Here is a 21218-nt window from a genome sequence, read left to right as displayed (position 1 = left end):
ACGGCTGGGATGGGCTCCTGCACCCCTGCGACCCTACTGAGGATAAGCGGTGCAGATAATGGATGAATGAATAGATAAAACACACGTTCTCAAAGGACAGTGAGAAAATACACAAGGAGTACTGGTGTACGATACAGAAATGACTCAAGATCAACTCAAAAGCCAAACAAAACCTCTTTGTAGGCCCGTGACATAAAAAAAAAATCTAAAAAGAATGAATGAATTCTGGTCACAAAAACATGTTGGCACAATACCTCATAGTGCCCGCTAAGTGTCACTGTTATCACATTTTATTACACCACTCTTGATTGATATGTCATTGTCATCCATGTAATTCCGCTGCAGTAAACGTTTACCAGGATCAAATACTTGAATTAATTGGTTAATATCAGAATACTGTTTATGCTAGCAAATATCAGTATTTGAAATATCGCAGCTGATACTCAGTATTCTCTAGACGGAGAGTCGAACAAGGGGTTGATTGAAATTAATTTCATTTGAGTCATAAATAAACCCATACCTGACGACTTTTACGTTTTTCTCGTAATTTAAAGTTGTTGGTTCTTTTCATATAAAATTCTCTCCACCATAGGCTATAAAATTATTTATTCAGGATAATATTTCTGAAAATATACTACACTATACTAGTAAATGGTTTTTTTTTTTTTTTTTTTTTTTTTTTTTTGGGTGCAATGAATGGGTGCCGTGTTGTATTTGTAAGGAAATATACTATACTATACTATACTATACTATACTATACTATACTATACTATACTATACTAGCAAGTAGGTGTCGTGTTGTGTGTGTAGTATTTCTGTGGTAGGATTTCTCAAGTATTTCTTTTTTTTGGTGGTGTTTTGTTGTATTGTCATAGCATTCCTGAAATAGTATTCCAACAGTAATATCTTAGTGTCATTTCACTCTTATTTTGGTTGTTTTACTGTAGTTGTATTTTATGGAGGATTTTTTTAAGTATTTCTTCTACTGTTTATGTAAATTCTTCTAGTATGTCTATAGCATTATTGTAGAATTTCTGCAGTATTGTTCTAGTATACCTGCAGTAGTATTTTTGTAGTCCTGCCGTAGAAGGACATTTGTAGTATTTCTGTAGTATTATTGTAGTACCTCTGCAGTAGTAGGATTATTTTAGTATTCCTGCAGTACTGTTTTTGTAGTGTTTCCGCAATGAAAGAACTAAAGAAGATGCGATTCTTGTTTTTAACTTGGAAAATAAACTTGTTCACACAAATGATCTTTGTTTTTATTCATCAAAGTCTGACTTGTGAGTTGTGAGCAAATAGGTCCTCTGTTGCGTTTGTAAGGTTTTGTATTGCTTATTAAAGAAAACTGCAATCATTATTAAGAGGAGCAATTGGCTGAGGTTGACAAGTATGTAAACCCAAATCTCACTAAAATGCTATTGTATGCAATTTTGAGGGTTGAAAAAGAAATGAAGAAATCTATACAGTATATTAGATGTTTTACTTTTAAATGTATACAGTATGTACAGAAAATGTTGATTCAGACGTTTGTCATCTAAAGAAAAGATTTAATTCAAAACAAATATTCTCTTGGGAGGTGGGTGGGTTCTCGTACGTCATCGCCGGTGGGCGTGGTTTAGCGGTTGGACTAATGCGCCTGTAAGCCGCAGAAGAGCTTCAGTGAGGCAGAAGGAGGAGAGTGTGTGGAGAGTAGCAGCCAATTTCCCCATAGTGATGGAAACCATCCAGCTATTCCTTTACACCTTCCTTGTCTCTCACTACTTGTGGAACGTCTTATTTATCGTGTGGCTCTTCGTCGCGGGGACGCCCACGGAGCTCAGTAACTATGGATTGCCTCATTGAAGTTGGCGAGGACCAGCGCAGGGAAACACGCTACAGTCGTTATGGACACTTGTGACATTCTCGCACTTCCTCTTCTGTGCAGGATTTCCGCAGGATATCTATTTCACACAACGCATCGATCTGAAAATCTGCAATGTTTTGGTAGTTTAGGGTCTGATAGTCTTGTGCGTGCATAGAGGTATACATCTGTCTTTTTAAATCACGTTTTATTAGGGGTTGGGAGTTCTGCAGTTGATCAATTAGGACCAGGTAATTTTTGTACGATGGCGCTACCAGATAGTGGTATTTCGACAGAGGAGTTACCCTTCCCAGAGATTATAGAACTAAATGTTGGTGGTCAAGTGTACATAACCCGCTACTCCACGCTCACAAGTGTGCCGGACTCTCTTCTGTGGGAGATGTTCAGCCGCAAGTCAGCCAAAGGGCTGGCCCGGGACACTAAAGGCCGTTTCTTCGTGGATCGGGATGGATTCCTTTTCCGCTACATCCTGGACTACATGCGGGACCAGCAGCTGGTCCTTCCGGATCACTTCCCTGAGCGTGGGCGACTGCAGCGGGAGGCCGAGTTCTTCAACCTGCCTGAGTTGGTCAAGCAACTTGCGCCCAAAATCAGTAAGCAGAACTCGCTAGGGGATGACGGGTGCCAGAGCGATCCGGAGGACTCGTCGCCTGGGGGGGAACCTGCACGGAGTCTAGGTTCGTTCGGGGCGGCGGCAGCCTGCTTGGTCCCCACTTCAGTGGACGGGAAGCGGTCCGGTTTCATTACTATCGGCTACCGGGGCTCCTACACCCTGGGCCGTGACAGCCACACCGATGCCAAGTTCCGCCGGGTGGCCCGTATAATGGTCTGCGGGAAGACCTCTTTGGCAAAGGAGGTCTTCGGTGAAACCCTGAACGAGAGCCGGGACCCTGATCGCCCGCCGGAACGCTACACATCCCGCTACTATCTCAAGTTCACCTTCCTTGAGCAGGCCTTTGACAAGCTGGCGGACGCCGGCTTCCACATGGTAGCCTGCAACTCCACTGGCACCTGCGCCTTCGCCCACGAGCAGACGGACGACAAGATCTGGACCAGCTACACAGAATATGTGTTCTACCGTGAGTGACGATACCAAGCCCACCCTCCAAAAACCCTGCCCACCCAAACCCTGTTGTCTGCAATTGTCCCCGTCCCAGTCTAAAAGACTTCTCTCTAGTAGATGTGCAGTACATATTCAGCTTCAGGCCCCAGACCGTCCCTCCTGTGAACAGTTACCCAGTTCCTGCCTTCTCCTTTGCCCCTCAGACCTTTCTAGTCACCTCTCGGGCGAGAGACCTCGTTCGCCTTGACAAAGCACAACTCTTTCAGCGATCCTACTTCGAGTTTTGAACGTTACGAAGAAGGAGAAATACGGCTATTGTGTGCTCTATAACTTCACTCATTCCCTTAAAACTACACCTCATACATAAATCATTGGTGTAATTTGACTTCTTATAAGCCTCGAGGGTGTCGCGAGGGCTAAAAGAAGCAACGTCCTTGGTTCTTGCCATAGAGGGACAGACGGTTGTCGGTTTTCAGAGACAGTGTCGTGTAAAGACTTGTGGACAAAATAAAAAAATTGCAGGTAAAGTCAACATTGATTGTGCCAAATGACCTTTTAGTATCATAAATTCCGGACTACAAGCCACTTCTTTTTACTACGTTTTAAACACTTTAAATACGGTGAATATTATTAATTTTGTTTTTAGTGGTGGCACAAAGAAGAGCTGCTCTTTCCTAAATTCGTCCTAAATACAAAACACTGCGGTGACGTCTTAATTATTTATGACATACTTTTAGAAATTAGTCGATGTTTTTGCCAACATTATTCATATTATACCTAAGCGGAGAAAAATCATAGGTTTAATAGTACTTTATTCAATATTTGCAACATATGATATGTCAACTTTTCATCCCTGAATCATATCCTCAATTTCTAATGTACCTCTGAATTGAACAGCATTGCAGTTATTCGGCAAAAACTGCACTTCTCTTTCCCCATCATTGGTATCAATATCAGATTGTTTAAGTCTTTATTAGTCCTTGAGGAACAATGACGAGTGAATACAATTGGGTCCGATTCTGCGGAAACCACCAATCATAAAAAAAAGACAACCTTATGACTTTGTTGCAATCTGGCACTATTCTCCTCAGTATGGTTGCGCTGGCACATTTGTCCAAAAATATAGGGCGACGCATCCCTCATTTGCGTTTACTTGGCGTAGTAGTAAATATGTGCTCGTCTTTGTAATCAGCATCTTGAATGGTCACAATGCCGGCTTTTACTCAGGTGCGCTCTGTCGTCTGGAATTTACGGTAATTGTGCCACCCGCATTAACAAGGCAGAGGACCAGAGTGTGGTGATGGGGGTACTGTTTTCCCTTTCAAAAGGGCTGCTCAATATCAGTACTTTTTTTTAGTGTTCCACCGCTCGATAAATACCTCGACCGAGTCTTGGTTTGACGTTTTATGTCCGTAGTTATGCGATGTCGCCAGCAGATGATACCCCGAAGCTGTAGCGTAGCCGTTGCTCACGGAATGTGTACAGATCGCTAACAGTGATGGGAGTGAGGCGTGACATATGAACGTGTTACTGGAACGCATTTACTTTTCTTGAGTACTGTAACACGTTATTAATACAATTTTGTTACTCAACTGTCGTAGCAACATGGTGCGTTACTGCGCTACTTATTAAAAACAGATGAATTGCAACGTCCTCTAATCGTTAACTTTTCCTCCTTGTTTGCATTGTTACTTTTAATCCTCGATCCGCCAGCAGCACAAGTGGGCATGTTCATATCTACCTACGAATTAAAAACTAAATACAGTTACAGTGTCGCCATTTCAAGTATGAGAATGCTGGATTTCTCTCTATCAATTCTGAAATTTTTGCGACTGTACATACTCGCATCCAAGCCGTGTTTACAACTATAAAATAAAACACTTAAATCAGGGGATCAGTTTATATGCGCATATTTGGTTGTTTGTCACCAGTAGCAAATAGTAGGGCGGTGTGGGAAGGGGGTGTGGCTTATACAGGGACAACAAAATCAATGGAGCAAACGTGAGCATAGAATTTACTGGAAAAAAGTCCAGAATTTGGGAATTTTTAATTATTTTCGCAATACACCATGCCTAAGGAAAAAAAACCTGTCTTGGACAGTACCCAGTAATGGAGAAGGAATTCTTTGGTTGGTTTAAAAACAAAAGGCAAAATAGATATGGAGTGCCTCGGCTAAGCATTTGTCTGCAATTGCACAGGCCAAGAAATATGAAGGCTTCACTGCTTCTGCAGGTCGATGTACACGTTTTCTTCGATTTATTTTATGATGTGTCTATTTCTAAGGAGTTTTAGGGGCTCGGCTTTAATGCGAGGATATACGGTAATTTGTAACTAGATAATTACTTCCAGAGTAGCTCGCTACTTTTGGGTGTCAGTAATCTGGAGGGAAGGGGGGTTGAACGGAAAAATGTTTCAAATGAAGTAAATAGTAACTGTAACTTATTACTTTTTTTTTCAGTAACGCGCCCAACACTGATCTTGAACATACCTCAAGATGTCAGGGCAGTCATTGGGAAATGGTGGGAATTGAACGTGCCGTTGAAAGATCAACAAACATTGAGTTCTTTTGAAAGCCGGCGGGGTATTTGTCTGCCGTTTGTTGTGAAATGTATGACGGTACGTCAGCGTCGATTTGTTAGACTCGCGGGAATGAAGTGTTCGACGATAAGATTTGTCAAATAAAGGATGTTCTATTTCATTTGTATTTTGGATCCTGAATGTTGTTTCAGAAACAGACTGATGACATTTGGCTCCAGTAGGAAAACTTTCCTTTAATTTTTTTGGAGTTTTTTTTAAAACCTTTGTGGCATAGTACTGTGAACCAACTCCTAATCGTATGTTGTAATACTAATTACTGTACATCAGCATCTCGGATTGCACACAAGTTATAGACTAATCTATTGCAGATAGTGATACATTGGTGATTAAGGAGGCAGATAACAAATATTTTGCAGTCAAGTTAAATTGCCAGCATTGCTTCTCAATAAAAGCCAACCCTTATTTTTATTTAATTCCCCAACTGGCGTAGTAAATGGAGGAAATGGTACAAAAGGACCACGTCATACCATTCCTGATTGGCTCTTGCAAAAAAATAGGATCAAGTCAAGTCATGTTTACTTGTGGGGCCCTTAATCACAAGAAGTCTCAAAGGTCATTCATAAGTTATAGAATATAAGTGTTTTAAGCCTAGATTTAAGCAGTACCATTGAGGTTACAGATCTTATCCCAGAGGGCAGAGTATTCCACAGCACTGGGGCCCGAATGGAGAACGCTTACCCCTGCAGATATCTTCTTAGCTCTTGGGATCACTAGTAGACCAGAATTTTCAGAGCGAAGGCTCCAAGCAGGAACCTAGGGGGAATTAAATCTAAAAGATATGAGGGGGCAAGTCCATGCACAATTTTGTACAATACCAACAGAACCTTAAAATCACATCTTAAGCTGACAGGGAGACAATGCAGGTAAGCCAAAATCGGGGTATAGTAGTAATTTCCAACTTTCTTGTCTTAGTTAAAAGTCTCGTTCCAGCATTTTGTACCAACTCCAGGCTCTTAATGCTAGACTTCCAGAGGCTGATGCCAATATCTTCCAGTATGGTGAATATTGGCGCTGATAATCAGCCCAGTCTATTATTGGTCAATCTTTAACCAAGACTGGCTTGTTTTGGAGTGTTGACGAGAACAGTTTGGGTCAAAAATGTATGGAACTGCTATTTAAGGTATTTTTACAACAATTTTCAATTTTATGATAACAATTTAACAATAGACATTTGTTTGATAAAAATTTGCTTGGTTAAATCTACACAAATAGTGAATAGGTCATAAAGGTTTCTGCTATTTTTTTTTTTTACTTAAAAGCTTTACACTCACACTTATGAGCAACTGAAAGGTTTTAAATTACATAGAGATGCACAATGGCTGGGCTGATAGAAGATTATATTCGGATGCTTGGAGTGGTCGGGGATCGGGAGCTGCCGTACCCAATTTGGCTGCCAGAGGACTTTACAGACCCCAGAAAAGCAGACCACACAAAAGCAGATGTTTATCAATTGTGTTGGTATTTTATGGGTGTGCCCTGATGGAAAACTTAATCGAACAAACTCGCAAAGGCCTAAAGTACTACTGTGTAAATCTTCACAAAAATCGGTTCAGCCGTTTTGGAGCTTATAAGTCACATACAAAAATACACACTTGTACGCTCACACACACCCACTTAAAACGGGGTTTATAAAGTAGTTAAGATGAAAAAATATATATTGATTAAGAAAAGGAGAGATATTATACTTTTCATGTTTTATAGACCTTTTTCCGTTTAATTGTCCCCAAATTGGGTTACCTTTGGCCCAAATGGTCCTTAAGTTGACTATACATGTGTTTCTATTGTTACCAGAAGGAAAGCTCTGGTGATTCCTTACCAATAGTGTCCTGTACTGCTCCATTTATTGATTATTAAGCAGTACCTTTGGCCTTGGCGTTATTTGTTTTTTCCTATCCCGTTGACAGTGCAAATGTTACTTAAAATTCCGTTTTAAATCAAGTAAAGCAACTACACTTAATTAATACCGTGCAGCCCTTTCCATATGTACATTCATCCCAAATGCGCTATAAAGGCTTATTACAATATGCATAACGTTTTTATTAAGAATACATAAAAAGTGTAGGCAATGTGCGAACAAATTTCCAACAGATGGTAAAATGCCAGGCATCAGAGACATCATAAAAACAGATTACATAACCCCATTTACAGTCTATAAAGGTGGCGGGATGACTTTCATTCATTCTTTTCCTAGTCCTTGTGCATTAGTCTGTCGTCTGTGAAAACTGTGGAGGCCTGATCCTGCCTAAGTAGTAATAAATGTATGAATAAAGAAATAAATACCTACAAATTGTATGCCATACAAAAAATAATACATAAATGAATCATGTAGTACCTAATTGTATGCCATAAATGCAATTTATTCATCTATGTATGCATTTTTAACAAAACATTTTTATTTCAGTATTTTTTTTGGTCGTGTATTTTGAAGTATATATTGTCATGTATTTTTTGTTGTGGATTGAGTTGTGTCATTTTTCACAGCAAAATTGTATTCAAATGGTGGCCCAGTTGCCTGTGCTTTTAACCTGTTGGTTGATCAGTGATAATTGAATTGGCTATAGGTGAAAACCTCACCTAATATGACACGCCCTCTCATTTTAATGAAATACATGACAAAAATAAATGGCAAAAGACACGACACAATACATTAAAAGTACTGGATCAAAAAAACAACAAACTGAATGATTAACTACACGATAAAATACAAATAAGAATAATTGAAAAAATACATGCCAAAATGCACGACAAAGTACACAACAAATACACGGCTAAATACACGGCAAAAAAAATGACAAAATACAGGACAAATACACGACAACATTTAAGACAAAATATACGACAAAATATATGACAAAGTACATGACACAATACACAACTAAATACACAAGACAACAAATGACAAAATACACGACCAAATAAATGACAAAACACATGACAAATAAAATACAAAACAAAATACACGACTAAATACTCGAGAGAATATATGACAAAGTAAATGACAAAGTACCTGACACAATACACAACTAAATACACAAGACAACAAATAACAAAATACATGACAAAACACATTACAAATAAAATGATAAAATACAAGACAAAATACACAACATATAGACGAACAAATACACAACAGAATATATGACAAAGTACCTGACACAATACACAACTAAATACACAACAAAATGCTTGAAAAGAATACACAACCAAATACTCAACTAATTACACGGCAAAATACATAACAAAATATATCACAAAAAACATGACAAGATACACGACAAAATACAAGAAGAAATATATGACAAAATAAATGACAAAGTACACTACACAATACACAAGAGATACACGACAAAATGCGTGAAAAAATACACAACTAAACAACAAAATACACGACTAAATCAATGACAAAAACACGCTAAAATACATGACAAATAACATGACAAAATACAGAACCAAAACAAGACAAAATGTATGACAAAGTAAATGACAAAGTAGATGACACAATGCACAAAAAATACATGACAAAATGCACGATAAATAACACAACTAAATACACGAAAAAAATCCACCCTGACATAAACATTTTGTTGTCACAAAATGCACGACAAAATACGAATAAATGACAGAATATATTGAAAAAAATCCTTGATGAAATACACAACGAAATAAATATTGAAATAAATGACAAAATGCATAAATAACTGCATTCAACACATTTATGTCACATATTCCGGTATTACATGATTGATTTACGTGTTCCTTTATTCATAAAGAATATACCTCTAGTTATTTATTTCTGTCTCCATTTTTTTCTACATATGGCGTGATCGGTCCCCTCCGTAGAAAACAGAAGCAAGCTAACCGTTGAATTCCACCGGGACAACAAGTTACAGGGCTGCAGTATGTAGGTGAGATAAATCCTTTGGTAAAGCTCTGACTCATGTAACACGAGATTATCGCTCACGAGCAGTTCTCCCTGCTCACACACAAACCAGAAAACAAATCACAGCAAAATATATATATATATATATATATCTGCAAAATACATATGATTCGCTTCCTGGGAAACAAAAGAGACCTTTGGGAATGAGAGCGTATTATTCCTGCGCTGTCTCTAAAGTGCAAAGCAAACAGGCAGCATTCCTCTGTTGCTCTGCTCGGGCACACACTGCAACTGGGAAAAGCTCTTTTAGTTGCCTGCTCAAGCTCAAATTGGGGGGGTGGTTGAAGTATTTCCACTTGCAGTTGCATTCAGAGAAGAAAGTAGGGGAGGGCAGTTCGATCCAAATATCGATATTATCTAAACTAAGCAAGTACTATCGACCCTTTGCACGTGACCTCACGTTGCCTTCTCTGGCAGAATGAGAACCATAACCGACGGCAAGAGCATTTGACCACACGGCAGTTGAATAAGCAGTTGAGTTGATACAAATACAGACGTTGCCCTACTTACGAATGAGATGGGTTACGGACGATCGTTTGTAAGTTGAATTTGTTCGTTCGTTGATTCAGTGCTATATTTTGTATGGAATGTATGTTTAAGGTTTGTATCAGTATGTTTAAGGTTTATATAAGTAAGTTTAAGGCTTATTATATGTATTGTTTTGTACTAAAAAATAAAAATTTCATAAAGTAATATGCCCTATAAAGATAAATAAAGTTCAGCTTAACTTACTTTTGGAAGATGAGCTTCAAAAGTTAAGCGACTTCCTCTTTCGTGGTAAAAAGTGGCCGAAAAAAAGCGCTCCGACCATTTTCTCAACCGCATCAATCTTTCTTATTCCACTTTCATTTCAAAAGGAACGGCTCACCTTCTTTACACTTTGCACCACCCATATAGAATGGATTCACAAGATATTTAACAATACAAATGTCAAAGTTCTTACCGCGCTGGAGGTAGTATAGACATAGACAGTATAGAATGTTTACACACGAAATTGGAAGAGGAAGCAGATTTATTTTCTTCCGGGTGGATGCTGGGTGACCTCTCACAGCGCCACATGCCGGTAGCGGCGGAACGAAGCACTACAGTACTGTCCTGTACTCGGAAAAAACGTGCAAAAGACAAAACCTAACTTACAGCAATGTCCGGATATTTTTCGACATCCCGAAAAAATGTTCGTATTTACCGTTTTAGGTAAGTTCAATGGTCGTGAGTAGGGGGAGCGTCTGTACCAATTATCTCGACAGAAGAATATAACCACTACGTTTTACCATGGTAATTATTTCCTGTGCGGTGGGCAAGTTTCTAAGCCCGATATCGAATTGTATCCCTTTGGTGAAGACAGAAGACGGAAATGTTTATCTGCAGTCAAACGGAGGGACTAGTCTTGGTCTTAGTATTCCAGGATTTGCAGCATTTTTGCAAAAAAAAATTATACGATATGTTTGATGAATTTTCGAGCAATTTAATGCTAAGTAGGTATGAGTCATGCCAAAGACACTTAATATAATAAGTTAGCTAGTGATGTTAGTATCTTACTGTTGCCATTTTTCACTACATAAAAGAGCTGCTTTTATTGTGATTACCAGGGATTCATACCAGAAGTCTCCCGCACATCACATGTAATAAAAACTGTTATGTGCTCTAGCATAAAGCTTATTACACCGAAATAAACTGCCAAATTCCTGAAACCTTACCTCAATGTCTTGCATGGTCCATAATAAATGTTCATAATTAATATGTAATCCTTGCACTAACACACATTTCCTAGTGCCCTGTTTACATGTAGAGTGCCTGTAGTCTAGGCCGTGACCTGTAGGGGATGATAACGCTTCATAGGACAACGCCGTACAAACTACTGCCAGCTACTGTTGATCACGATTGAAGAAGAAATGCCATGGCAAAGCCACCAGAGAGCAGTGTCGGTGCCATTTTTAAGCAGACTTCTTGAGAAACATGCTAGCAATTTCAAGCATTTACAAGCACTTCACCCAAAATTCTAGCAATTTTCAAGCCTTGAATAATTCAAGCATTTTCAAGGACTTCAAGCACCCCTACGAATCCTGCAAACTACCCACGGCCTGGTAATGGTCCGTAGCCCTGTGTTTGCCGACCTGTATTATAGCACGTAGATACTGACCCACAACTGAAGTGTGAAATTTTGGACTCTCGTGTTGTAGTCAACCAGTCTCGAAATTCAACAGCAGGCGAGCGCCGATTACCCCTGCCGACCCTGCCGTTTCTACATTAGCATTTGGCGCTAAAACGGCGTTCTGGGGAAGCATCGCACTTCATGATTCAGCTGTAAAACATCAAAAAAAAGGAGCAGGGAGGAAGGGGGGCTCAGAGCGCCAGTCTGTTCTGGCTACCCTCCGGCTGCAATTCTCCCCTCCTGCTGCCATTGTCATCCACATGGCAGCGAGCCTTTCGTATGATCGCCTTGTCTCGCAGCCAGCTGGGTCAGCGCTTTCCCTATTTGGATAGCAGAGGAGAGGAGAGGAAAGGATGTACATCAAAAGGGAAAAAAGGGGGGCTGGAAATTGGGCCGAGGAGGAGGTGGGCGGGATAAAAAGGCGAGGCAAGAAATTTCGGTGCTCGTGTCTGATCTCCCTAAGCGAGGCTTGCCTGAACTAGCAGCAGCATATGTTCTTCAGAGAGGAAATGGGCTTGAACTGTCGTTTGTGTTACACCAAACAAACGTCGATCCATGAGATTGCTATACATGTCATGTGAGTCGAATCGATTTACAATGACATTACACGGCCAAGTTGGGAACTTGATATTTTGGGGACAATAACCTCCCCCTTTGCAGATGATAATGGCCATGGTAGAGTAATAGATGTCCAGGTGAAGATTATTGGACCTTTGATCCCGTACTGACCCGATCCTTAATATTTCACATTTTTACTCCAGCCCAGAAAAGAATTAATGTTGTACTTGTGTTAATTTCATAACCCATAGACAGAAGTATTTTCCTCAACACACATTTTCTATTTAACGAAACCTGAACTGGGCAAAAAACAACAACCTTTACATAGCAATAACCAGGACTAAACTATTAACTTTTTTACAATGAAGTACTTTGCTCTAACCTGTTTAATTGTGTTTATTTACATTTTAAAATGGGCTAAAAATGAATCACATGGATCTATTTTATCACGATATACAGGGAAAAAAGAACAGAGGCAGGAGTGTTAAATAATAAAAATTAATAAAGGTATTCAATAACAAACCATAAGGTCAACATAACTGTCAGAAGATCTAGACCAGAAATCCCCCAAAATTGAAATGGAAGTAGACAATGATCCAACAGCCTCAGCACAGTCCTTAAATACCAGTTTCTTGATTACAGTCAGTGGCCTAGGGGGCATGCTGGAAGGACCAAAAACATGAACAAAATAACAGACAAATAAACAAATATGTGGCTAAAAAACACTATTCACAAATCATCCAATCCAGAAAACAAAAAAAAAACAGATCAAACCTGACCTGTAATTGGGTCATTGTCTTTCACTGCTGATACTTCTGACAGCCTCTGCTGTAGGTACAGTCCTTAAATACCAGTTTCTTGATTACAGTCAGTAGCAGAGGGGACATGCTGGAAGGCAGCAAAACATAAACAAAGTAACAGACAAATAAACAAATATGTGGCTAAAAAACACTATTCACAAACTATCCAAACCAGAAAAACAAAAAACAGATCAAACCTGACCTGGAATTATGTCTTTGTCTTTCACTGCTGACATTTCTGACAGCCTCTGTTGTTGGCACGGTCCTTAAATACCAGTTTCTTGATTACAGTCAGTAGCCGAGGGGCATGCTGGAAGGCCCCAGAACATAAACAAAGTAACAGACAAATAAACAAATATGTGGTTAAAACACTATTCACAAATTATCCAAACCAGAAAACAAAAAAACAGATCAAACCTGACCTGGAATTATGTCATTGTCTTTCACTGCTGACATTTCTGTCAGCCTCTGCTGTTGGCACAGTCCTTTAATACTGGTTTCTTGATTACAGTCAGGTATGGGTAATAAGCTAAGGATGTGCGTGTAACTGTCCGTCTACCACCAGAGGGCCCCAATCCTCTGGAGGATGGTTATGTGCAAGATTCTGACCTTTTATATTCCTCTGATAAACAAAAATGAAAGCGATAATATATGCTTTGTGTAAAATATGTTGCCCTCCAGGGGGCCCCTGCTGGTAAGCAAGCCCCAAGCAATCGCCTGGGGAAGCTACGCCTCAGGTGCCGATTTCAAGTGGTGCGTGTCAACGGAGCAGAAATGCTACTGAACGGGCACGATACTTTGACTTGATCCACTTCTTTCCGCACAAAGTAGATGGAACAGAGGATGATATCTAATGAATACCATAACAGAAAACCTCTAGTCCGACAATTTTCCTTGATACATTTTGGTTCCGTTTTCCACATCTCAAATTGTCTGCAGCCTCGGATGTTGTCAGCACGCTTCTCGTTCGAAGCTCCTCCGCTGACTACATCTGTGCCTCGTTGCTTATTTATGGCCCCTCAAATCATTCGGCTGCAACTTTAGGACCGGCATACCACCACTTTCAGTTTCAACCTTTTTGGGGTGCAAGCGGGAGTCTATGTTCGTTTTGGTGCTCCCCGATTCGCCGTTAACCGGCAACGGTGAAGCCAAGGCGAACCCGGACACACGGCAACTAAAAGAAGAGAATTACGAGCCGCTATTGTCTTGCTCCTTTTCCCTTCATTGTAATCATTCACAACGCGTTTTCCTCTCGACAGTCGTAATCAGGAGATTGCGCTCGCAAGAACAGCATCTCGGCTAGTTATTAACTGGTAGGAGAGATAACGGATAATGCAAGGAGTGGGAGGGCCCCGGGCGGACTTGCCCGCTATTATTTTGGCCTTTCGCTTTCGCGGCGCCTGCAAAGTCATAATGCAAATGTTGGCCAGGACGAAAGCTCGCATGTAAGCAAGCCCTTACCCGCGTGCGGCCACGCTAGCTTCGAGCATCCTTATCTCATTGTGCGATCGACTATTTTTAGTCGGTTGGGCGTTTAGCCAGATGTGTACCAACTGCGCTATGTCCTCCAGCATGGGTCCACTTCCTTCTCTCGCCATACATTGTAAGAGTACATATGGGCTTGCATTCAAAGAGGAAGTCAACGTGAAAGTAATGGTGCAAGGACCGTTGAGTGGGCTTTCAGTCACGTTAGGGTTGCCAGATGTTTTGCTCTTGATTTATCTTTGGGGGTTTTCTTTAGGGTTGCTCAAAATTGGGGTGCAGCGTTCGAGGTTTCCTTCAAAACATTAAAAATATGAGTTCAAAGAGCTTTTATACTTTATCTTACATTGAGCAAAGCTGTTCGGGGTGAAACACATTACGTAGGAGAAATGGACGTCATGCCCGTCCCTATGGGTTTTTAATTTTGTCGCTATTTGTTAGTGTTGCATAAAATTAGTGTAAGTTCAAAAAAGAAGAGTTTATTTAAACGCATCTCAGGTATGCACGTACTCATCAAGAACAAACTAACTGAGGCTGCAATAATGACACAAGCCAGGAGGTGGCAGCAGTGAGTCAAAAAGTTCCAAATTTTGTACAGCTCCTTTAAATATTTGTAAAACTGGACATTCAAACAAAATATTTCACTCTGACAGGGGTGTAGTAATTAATGTTAAACTCCCTTTCCAATTATAGCTTGGGAAATATTGGCCTAAAGTAAAATCTTGATTTGGTGAGTCTGATTACAATTTTACTACTGAGGATAAACGGTGCAGATAATGGATGGATGGAGGTTCAATAGTGTTTAAAACAAAATTAACGATAATTTGGTTATCACAATAAAGTACCAATATTGGCAGGCGCATTGGAGGTGGTGGGTTGGGACACCCAACGACCCATTTGTTTCCCTTAAAGACTCATTTTTTGGGGGGAGGAGGGGTTGTTGTTTGCGCAAAATAACGAATAAAGTCAGTTCAAATTAACCCAAATATTATCACAATCACTTGTTTACCCAACTAAATTTAATGCACTGATCACAAATCACTGCTTCCTAACAAGGATTCACTACCGCTTGGTATTTTTTCTGAAAGAGTTTAAAGGTTTTGGTTTGCTTCTCGCGTGTGGGGTTTAAATGTGCTTATGTGGGTTTTCTCCAAGGACCTTTTCCTCCCACATTCCAAAAAATGTGCGTGTCGGGTTTATTAACGACTCTAAATTCTCAAATCTTTCCTTATTTGTCCTGTTTTTTCCTGGCAAATAAACCTCTGTGCAGATTACCTCTTGCCCAATGTCAGCTGTTATAAGTGCGTATTCACCCTTGATTCCAATGAGAGGGGGTTTTAGAAAGTACAGTACAGCAATCCCTCAGTTATTGCGGTTAATGGGCCCAGAACACCCCCGCCAGAAGTGAAAATCCGCGAAGCACCTTCATAAAAGCCCCCAGCAGTCAAGCTTACCTTGAGATGACGTCCTTACCGACTGAAAGTATACGACTGTAACAAAATAACAACTATAGATCTAAGAATAAAAACACAGAACACAGAATAGCATTTGAATAAATGCTCTGAGTTGTCTTTATACAAAAGTACTACACAATTGGAAGGCTTCTCTCTTCAGTTGAAAAAAGCGATTCAGAGAGTGGCTGGCTAGCTGCACCCAAGCATCAGGTAACCTGAGTGAGCCAGGTAACAGCGATGGTTAAAATACAACCGTCCCAAATGTACAAGTTTCCCACGAGTTGTATGGACAGGTTATCTGTTTCCCGGGTAATAAATGGGGCGTTGGTGAGCTACAGGCTTGGTAGGGGTGGCTTGAGAGAGTTGTTAGGCAAGCCGTAGCAGTAGGCCAGAACTGCAGCCTGGCTCCCCTTTTTCCTGACACTTCCTAGACCAGGTAACAATTCAAAGAGAACCCGCTGGTGATCTAGCTCTTCTGACTCTCCACAGAGTCCGATTGAATTGATTAATTCACTTTCAATGTAACGAACAGCTAAAATACTAGCTATCGCTATGCTTCCATGTTTGTTTTGAGTCGAGACATTGACTTTCGAGTTCGCTCTGCAGTTGGACTGGCAGTATACAGTAGACCTGCCTATCACAGTCTCACATGCAAACAGTCACCCCCATCCAACACATAGAGCCCTACCATACCTGCTCCAGTGATAGCATTTACTATGTGCTGTCTGCCAAGAATACAATGCACAATACGGTGATATCATTGAAATTAAAGACTATTAATTAAAAATTTGTGGAACGCCATAACCGATGTGCAAGTAACAAGTGAGTCTTTGTAGTTGAATGTTACAAAGTCTCTGCTTTCCTTGAAAATGACCTCACATATCCTTTAAATGTCAGATTTATTGGAATGATAAAGAACGGAAACTCTTTTGAGAAGGCACAAACGATAGGTTTGAAGCATTTTTGGCATTTACGATCTATATTTCACCCCTTTTGGTCCTTCACCGTCTTGCGTCCTCCCCCCAGAGAACTATGAATGTGCGATTAAGGGGAATTTAGCGGGCATAGCATTAGGGAAAAGTGAATGGTTCAGTCAAGCCAGTGGCAGATTTTGTGATAAAGAGGCAATTAGAGACATAAACGGTCATAGACAATGTCAAAAAGTACAGGAAGAGCAGCAATGAAGGGTAGGCAAGAGGAAAGAAAGTTTTGTGGGAGGTATAAAAATAACGATAGACAAATCCACTCCTAAGTTTGATTTTGTTTTTTTATTATCTCTATGGTCTACTAAAAATTGTTTTCTAAATCGGTCAATAGCCAATGTATCGATGGTTTCATTTATACGAGTATCTTCAAAAACATTTATTTAGAACGTTCAACATTTATATACAAGCTACAAGAAATACGACATACGACAAATTTCTTTCGTCCCTATAGGGGGAGGTTCTGTTAGGATCTGACACGTCTCCTACGACCAGGTCAGGTTAGTTTGTTTCCAGTTTCTTTGATCCCTGCGTTATTCCAGTTCAAGGTTTAGTGTTTTTAGTTTGGACTTTTCTAGGTTTGGTTTTTGTTTCTGAATTCTCGTTTGGGCATTTGCTTAGCATCTTTGTGCCCACTTCTCTGTTGCTACTTTAATCTTGGTTTTGTTATTCAATACAATTCCGTGTTTCGAGCACCTCTGTCTGAAGTTCTTGCTTCCCCCACATGGGTCCGTTCATCTACGCTCAAATCATAACACGCGGGCCGCATTCGATGTGGCCAAGAGACCTAAACAACTTTTTCATTTATGAATAAATATACATGTAGCCATCTTCATGTTACAGTATATATTTCTTTAATATTTTTTAAATAGATCAGTTTCATCAAATTGATTTTGAAATTCTTACAAATAAAGCAAAACAGATATGTTAGGTCCCTATTTTAAGAACAAAATTTGATATTTTGTTTCGTCGTATAACTGTAGTGGTATTTTTATTTATTTATTTTGTATTTATGCAGTCGGACTTATGTAGTATTTTGTAGTATAATACTGTAGTTTTATAATTGTAAGATTTTTGTAGCCTTTCCATACTAGCCTTTTTGTAGTATTTTTGCAGTTTTTTGTAGAATTTACATACTAGTTTTTTGGTAATACAGTATATCTGTAGTATTTTTATAGTATTTTTATCTTATTTCTGTGGTATTATTTTGGTGTTATAGTATTCCTGTAATTGTATCTTTGTAGTATTTCTGTAGCAATGTTTGTAGTGTTTCTGCAGTAGTATTTTGAAGTAGTTCCATAGTATTTCTTCTGTAATATTTCTGTAGTGTTTTAGTATCACTGTAGTTTTATTTTTGTAGTATGTTTGTCATATTTTTGTAATATTCCTGTGGTTGTACATTTATAGTATTTCAGTTATGTTTTTATAGTACTTCTATTTTATTTATTTTTTTCTTCTGAGAATGAAAGCAAAATAATATATCAGATCCCTGTTTTTAAACACAAAATTTAATATTTAGTTCTGTTTTAATTTTTTGGTAGTATTTCCACAGTATTGTTTTGGAATAATACTGTAGTATTTCTGAAGTATTTTTGTAACATTACTGTGATTGTACTTTTTTGTATTTTTTTTTTTACATTTTTGCAGTACTTTTATTGTATTTTTTTACTTCAGAATAAAAGCGAAATAATAAATAAGATCCTGGTTTTTAAACACTAGATTTAAATTTAGTTCTGTAGCAATTTGGTAGTTTTTTTTTTGTTGTATTTCTGTTGTAGTAATTATGTTGTAGTCACATAAAGGGACAACGGGAAAAAAAGTTGGCACCAAAAAATATTTTTTATGAGTAGTACTTTATTTACTATTGTCTACATTGGTTGAAAATTACTAAATCATAGCGGAAAGAAAAGGGAAAATATAGACTCAACCTTTAATGTGAATCGGTTCACACGAATCCTAAACATACAACGGTTATCCAAAGGTGCAGGACTGATTTTGAATAAGATAATCCCAAAATTTGGGAATTCAATGAAAAAGAACGTTAGAATTGAAATATTATTATTAGAATTTGTTTATATTTCTAATTTAATATTCCCATCTACTAGATCAACTTTCTCAGAACATTTTCTATAGAAAAAAAGAGAAGACATACTGTATTGAAAATTAGCAGTTGCAAGTAGTCTCCTTGCATGGCTGATGCTGCTGTGTGTGAGTGTGTGCGTGAATAGATAAGTGTGGAACACATCGTAAAGCCCTTTGGGAGGTCTTCGGTGTCAGGACCAGAACAGAGACAGTACCCACTTGCGTAGCGTTTCTCTCAAGTTTTATTGGAAGAAAGAGAAAAGGTTGCGCCCACGATCCGGTGATTGCTGGACGTGGGAAGCAGGTCACTCTGAACGCGGAAGTGGGACTTCCGTGGCGAGAGATGGCAGTGTCGGGAAGTGAGAAACGGGTCAGTGGCCGGGACAGGAGAGCAAAAACGTGGTTGGGGTCATAAGCGTATCATAATTCAGGAAAGGAGAGTAGACGTGGTCAGGGACCAAAGAGGTCGAAAGCCGGGACGGGAGAGTAGACGTGGTCAGGGTAAAAAACGGGTCGAAGCTGGGGAACAGACGGGAGCAAAAAACAGGTGGGAGTCAGGGTCGAAAAATGCTTGCCTAGTGTTAACTGAAGTTAGCTGACAGACTGACAAAAGGGGACAGATGGGAGTGAGTTTAAATAGGGACAGGTAGCCAATCAGAGTCTGAGGCAGTTGGCGCCAAAGGAGCGGGCACAGGTGATTCACATCGGTAATCATGACATTCGGTGACTTTGCAGCACCAACCTGTTCTACTTATTGTTGGGTCCCACAGGGGTGAGTCACTAACACTAACTGTGCATGTGTTTCTGTTTTTAAAGCATTATAGAAGTATACATGCAAAAATTGTCATTACATTTCGCCCATTTTCGTTCGGCGGGCCAGACAAGAAAGCCCGTTGTGCCATATGTGGCCCGTGGCCATAGTTTGCACAATCCTGTTTAAAACGGTTCAACGGCAGACTTTATTTTAGGTATCAGTTTGCCGCCGGTGAACTTTGTGCAGATTTGTGAGACGTTCGGGCTCCCGAATGTACTCATAGGTGTAAGCAGCGAGTTGTAAATGTGTCAGTGTTGGCTGTTGCCCGACCGGGATTCACTTCTTGGCCATCTGGAGACTGGCCGTCTAATCTGCCTGCCTAATTATCTGTAATCTGCAAATTCAGCTTTGTCCTTGCTATCTCAGTCCTGTTTGTTGTCACCACCTCGTGATGGATACGTATCAATTAGCTTCAGATGGGCTATTATTTCCTCAACCGCTGTTTATCACTCATTACCGCACTATTATGTAGATTGACAGCTTCCTAATTCCCGAGGATGCAGGCGAGTAGTTCTGCGTGTAAATTTAGTATATGTGTCAATATGTCTTATTCTTAGTGATACTGGGAATTCTGGTATCGATCCAATCCGAGTTAATACTGATACTTGTTGCTTTGAATTGTCATGATCACTGGATAATTAAACCCCACCCTCCATAGCTCATAATTACGATAAATGCAGTGTAGAGATAGTCGCTGCATTTTACACAAACCCTCTTCCGACAGTAACGTCCATTGTCTCGAGTGCCACAAAATGTAGAGTAATTGCTATAAATTATATTTATTTAAGTCAAAATCTAATTTGGTGTACCGATTCAGCAATTAGGTAGCGCTCACGGTTTCTCACCTGAATTGATTCAACATAGCCTCGGGTTCTGACTAGCATTTATCATGAAGGAAGCAATACTCGAACATATTTTAACTTTAGCTTTAAATCGTTGTTTTTTTTCAGTTCATTGATATGGATAAGGATTGATTAGTTCGGAAGGAACATTTTAGAAGAACTCAAATAAATAATGCACGTGTTTGATAAAAACAAACTACATTTATTGACATGACAAGGAAAATCGAATCAAGGACATTGTTGACACAAGCCCTTGTAGTCTTAAAAAATTGGAATGGTAAACGAAATTCTGTAGCAATAATGAAATGACTGATCCATAAGCCCGTGGTTAAGACAATCAACTAATTTAAATGATCAGGAAGTATTTTTTCTAGCATGTCCGAAGTGAAATACTATATGCCCGTGCACCAAATACAGTTGGCCATGAAATATTTTCTTGGTTTACCTCACTGAAACAAAAAGCATCTCGGCCTGCTATGGTTTATGGCCGCATCGGATTATATTTTTTGGCATCACTTGGACGTTATTGGGAAAACAAATGCCCAAAAAACATCAACAATGTAACAAACAAGTGGTAAAAAACATA

The 21218-nt window shown here is 39.5% G+C and overlaps 1 protein-coding gene across 1 annotated transcript in view; it reads left to right on the top strand.

Annotated features, from left to right (window-relative positions):
* Positions 1–1659: 1659 nt before the first annotated feature.
* LOC148359911 (BTB/POZ domain-containing protein KCTD12-like) overlaps positions 1660–21218 on the top strand; it is a 46312-nt gene continuing 26753 nt past the window's right edge. The window contains exon 1 of the mRNA XM_088343348.1: positions 1660–2943. Coding sequence (XP_088199474.1) covers positions 2109–2943 — 835 coding nt within the window. The 5' untranslated portion in view covers positions 1660–2108. The remainder of the gene's footprint in view (positions 2944–21218) is intronic.

The sequence above is a fragment of the Urocampus carinirostris genome, chromosome 9, assembly GCF_059441175.1.
Source record: "Urocampus carinirostris isolate Australia breed hairy pipefish chromosome 9, RoL_Ucar_1.0, whole genome shotgun sequence".
Classification (NCBI taxonomy): Eukaryota; Metazoa; Chordata; class Actinopteri; order Syngnathiformes; family Syngnathidae; genus Urocampus; species Urocampus carinirostris.
Note: the sequence above shows the minus strand (reverse complement) of the source record. Positions and strands in the feature narration are given on the sequence as shown.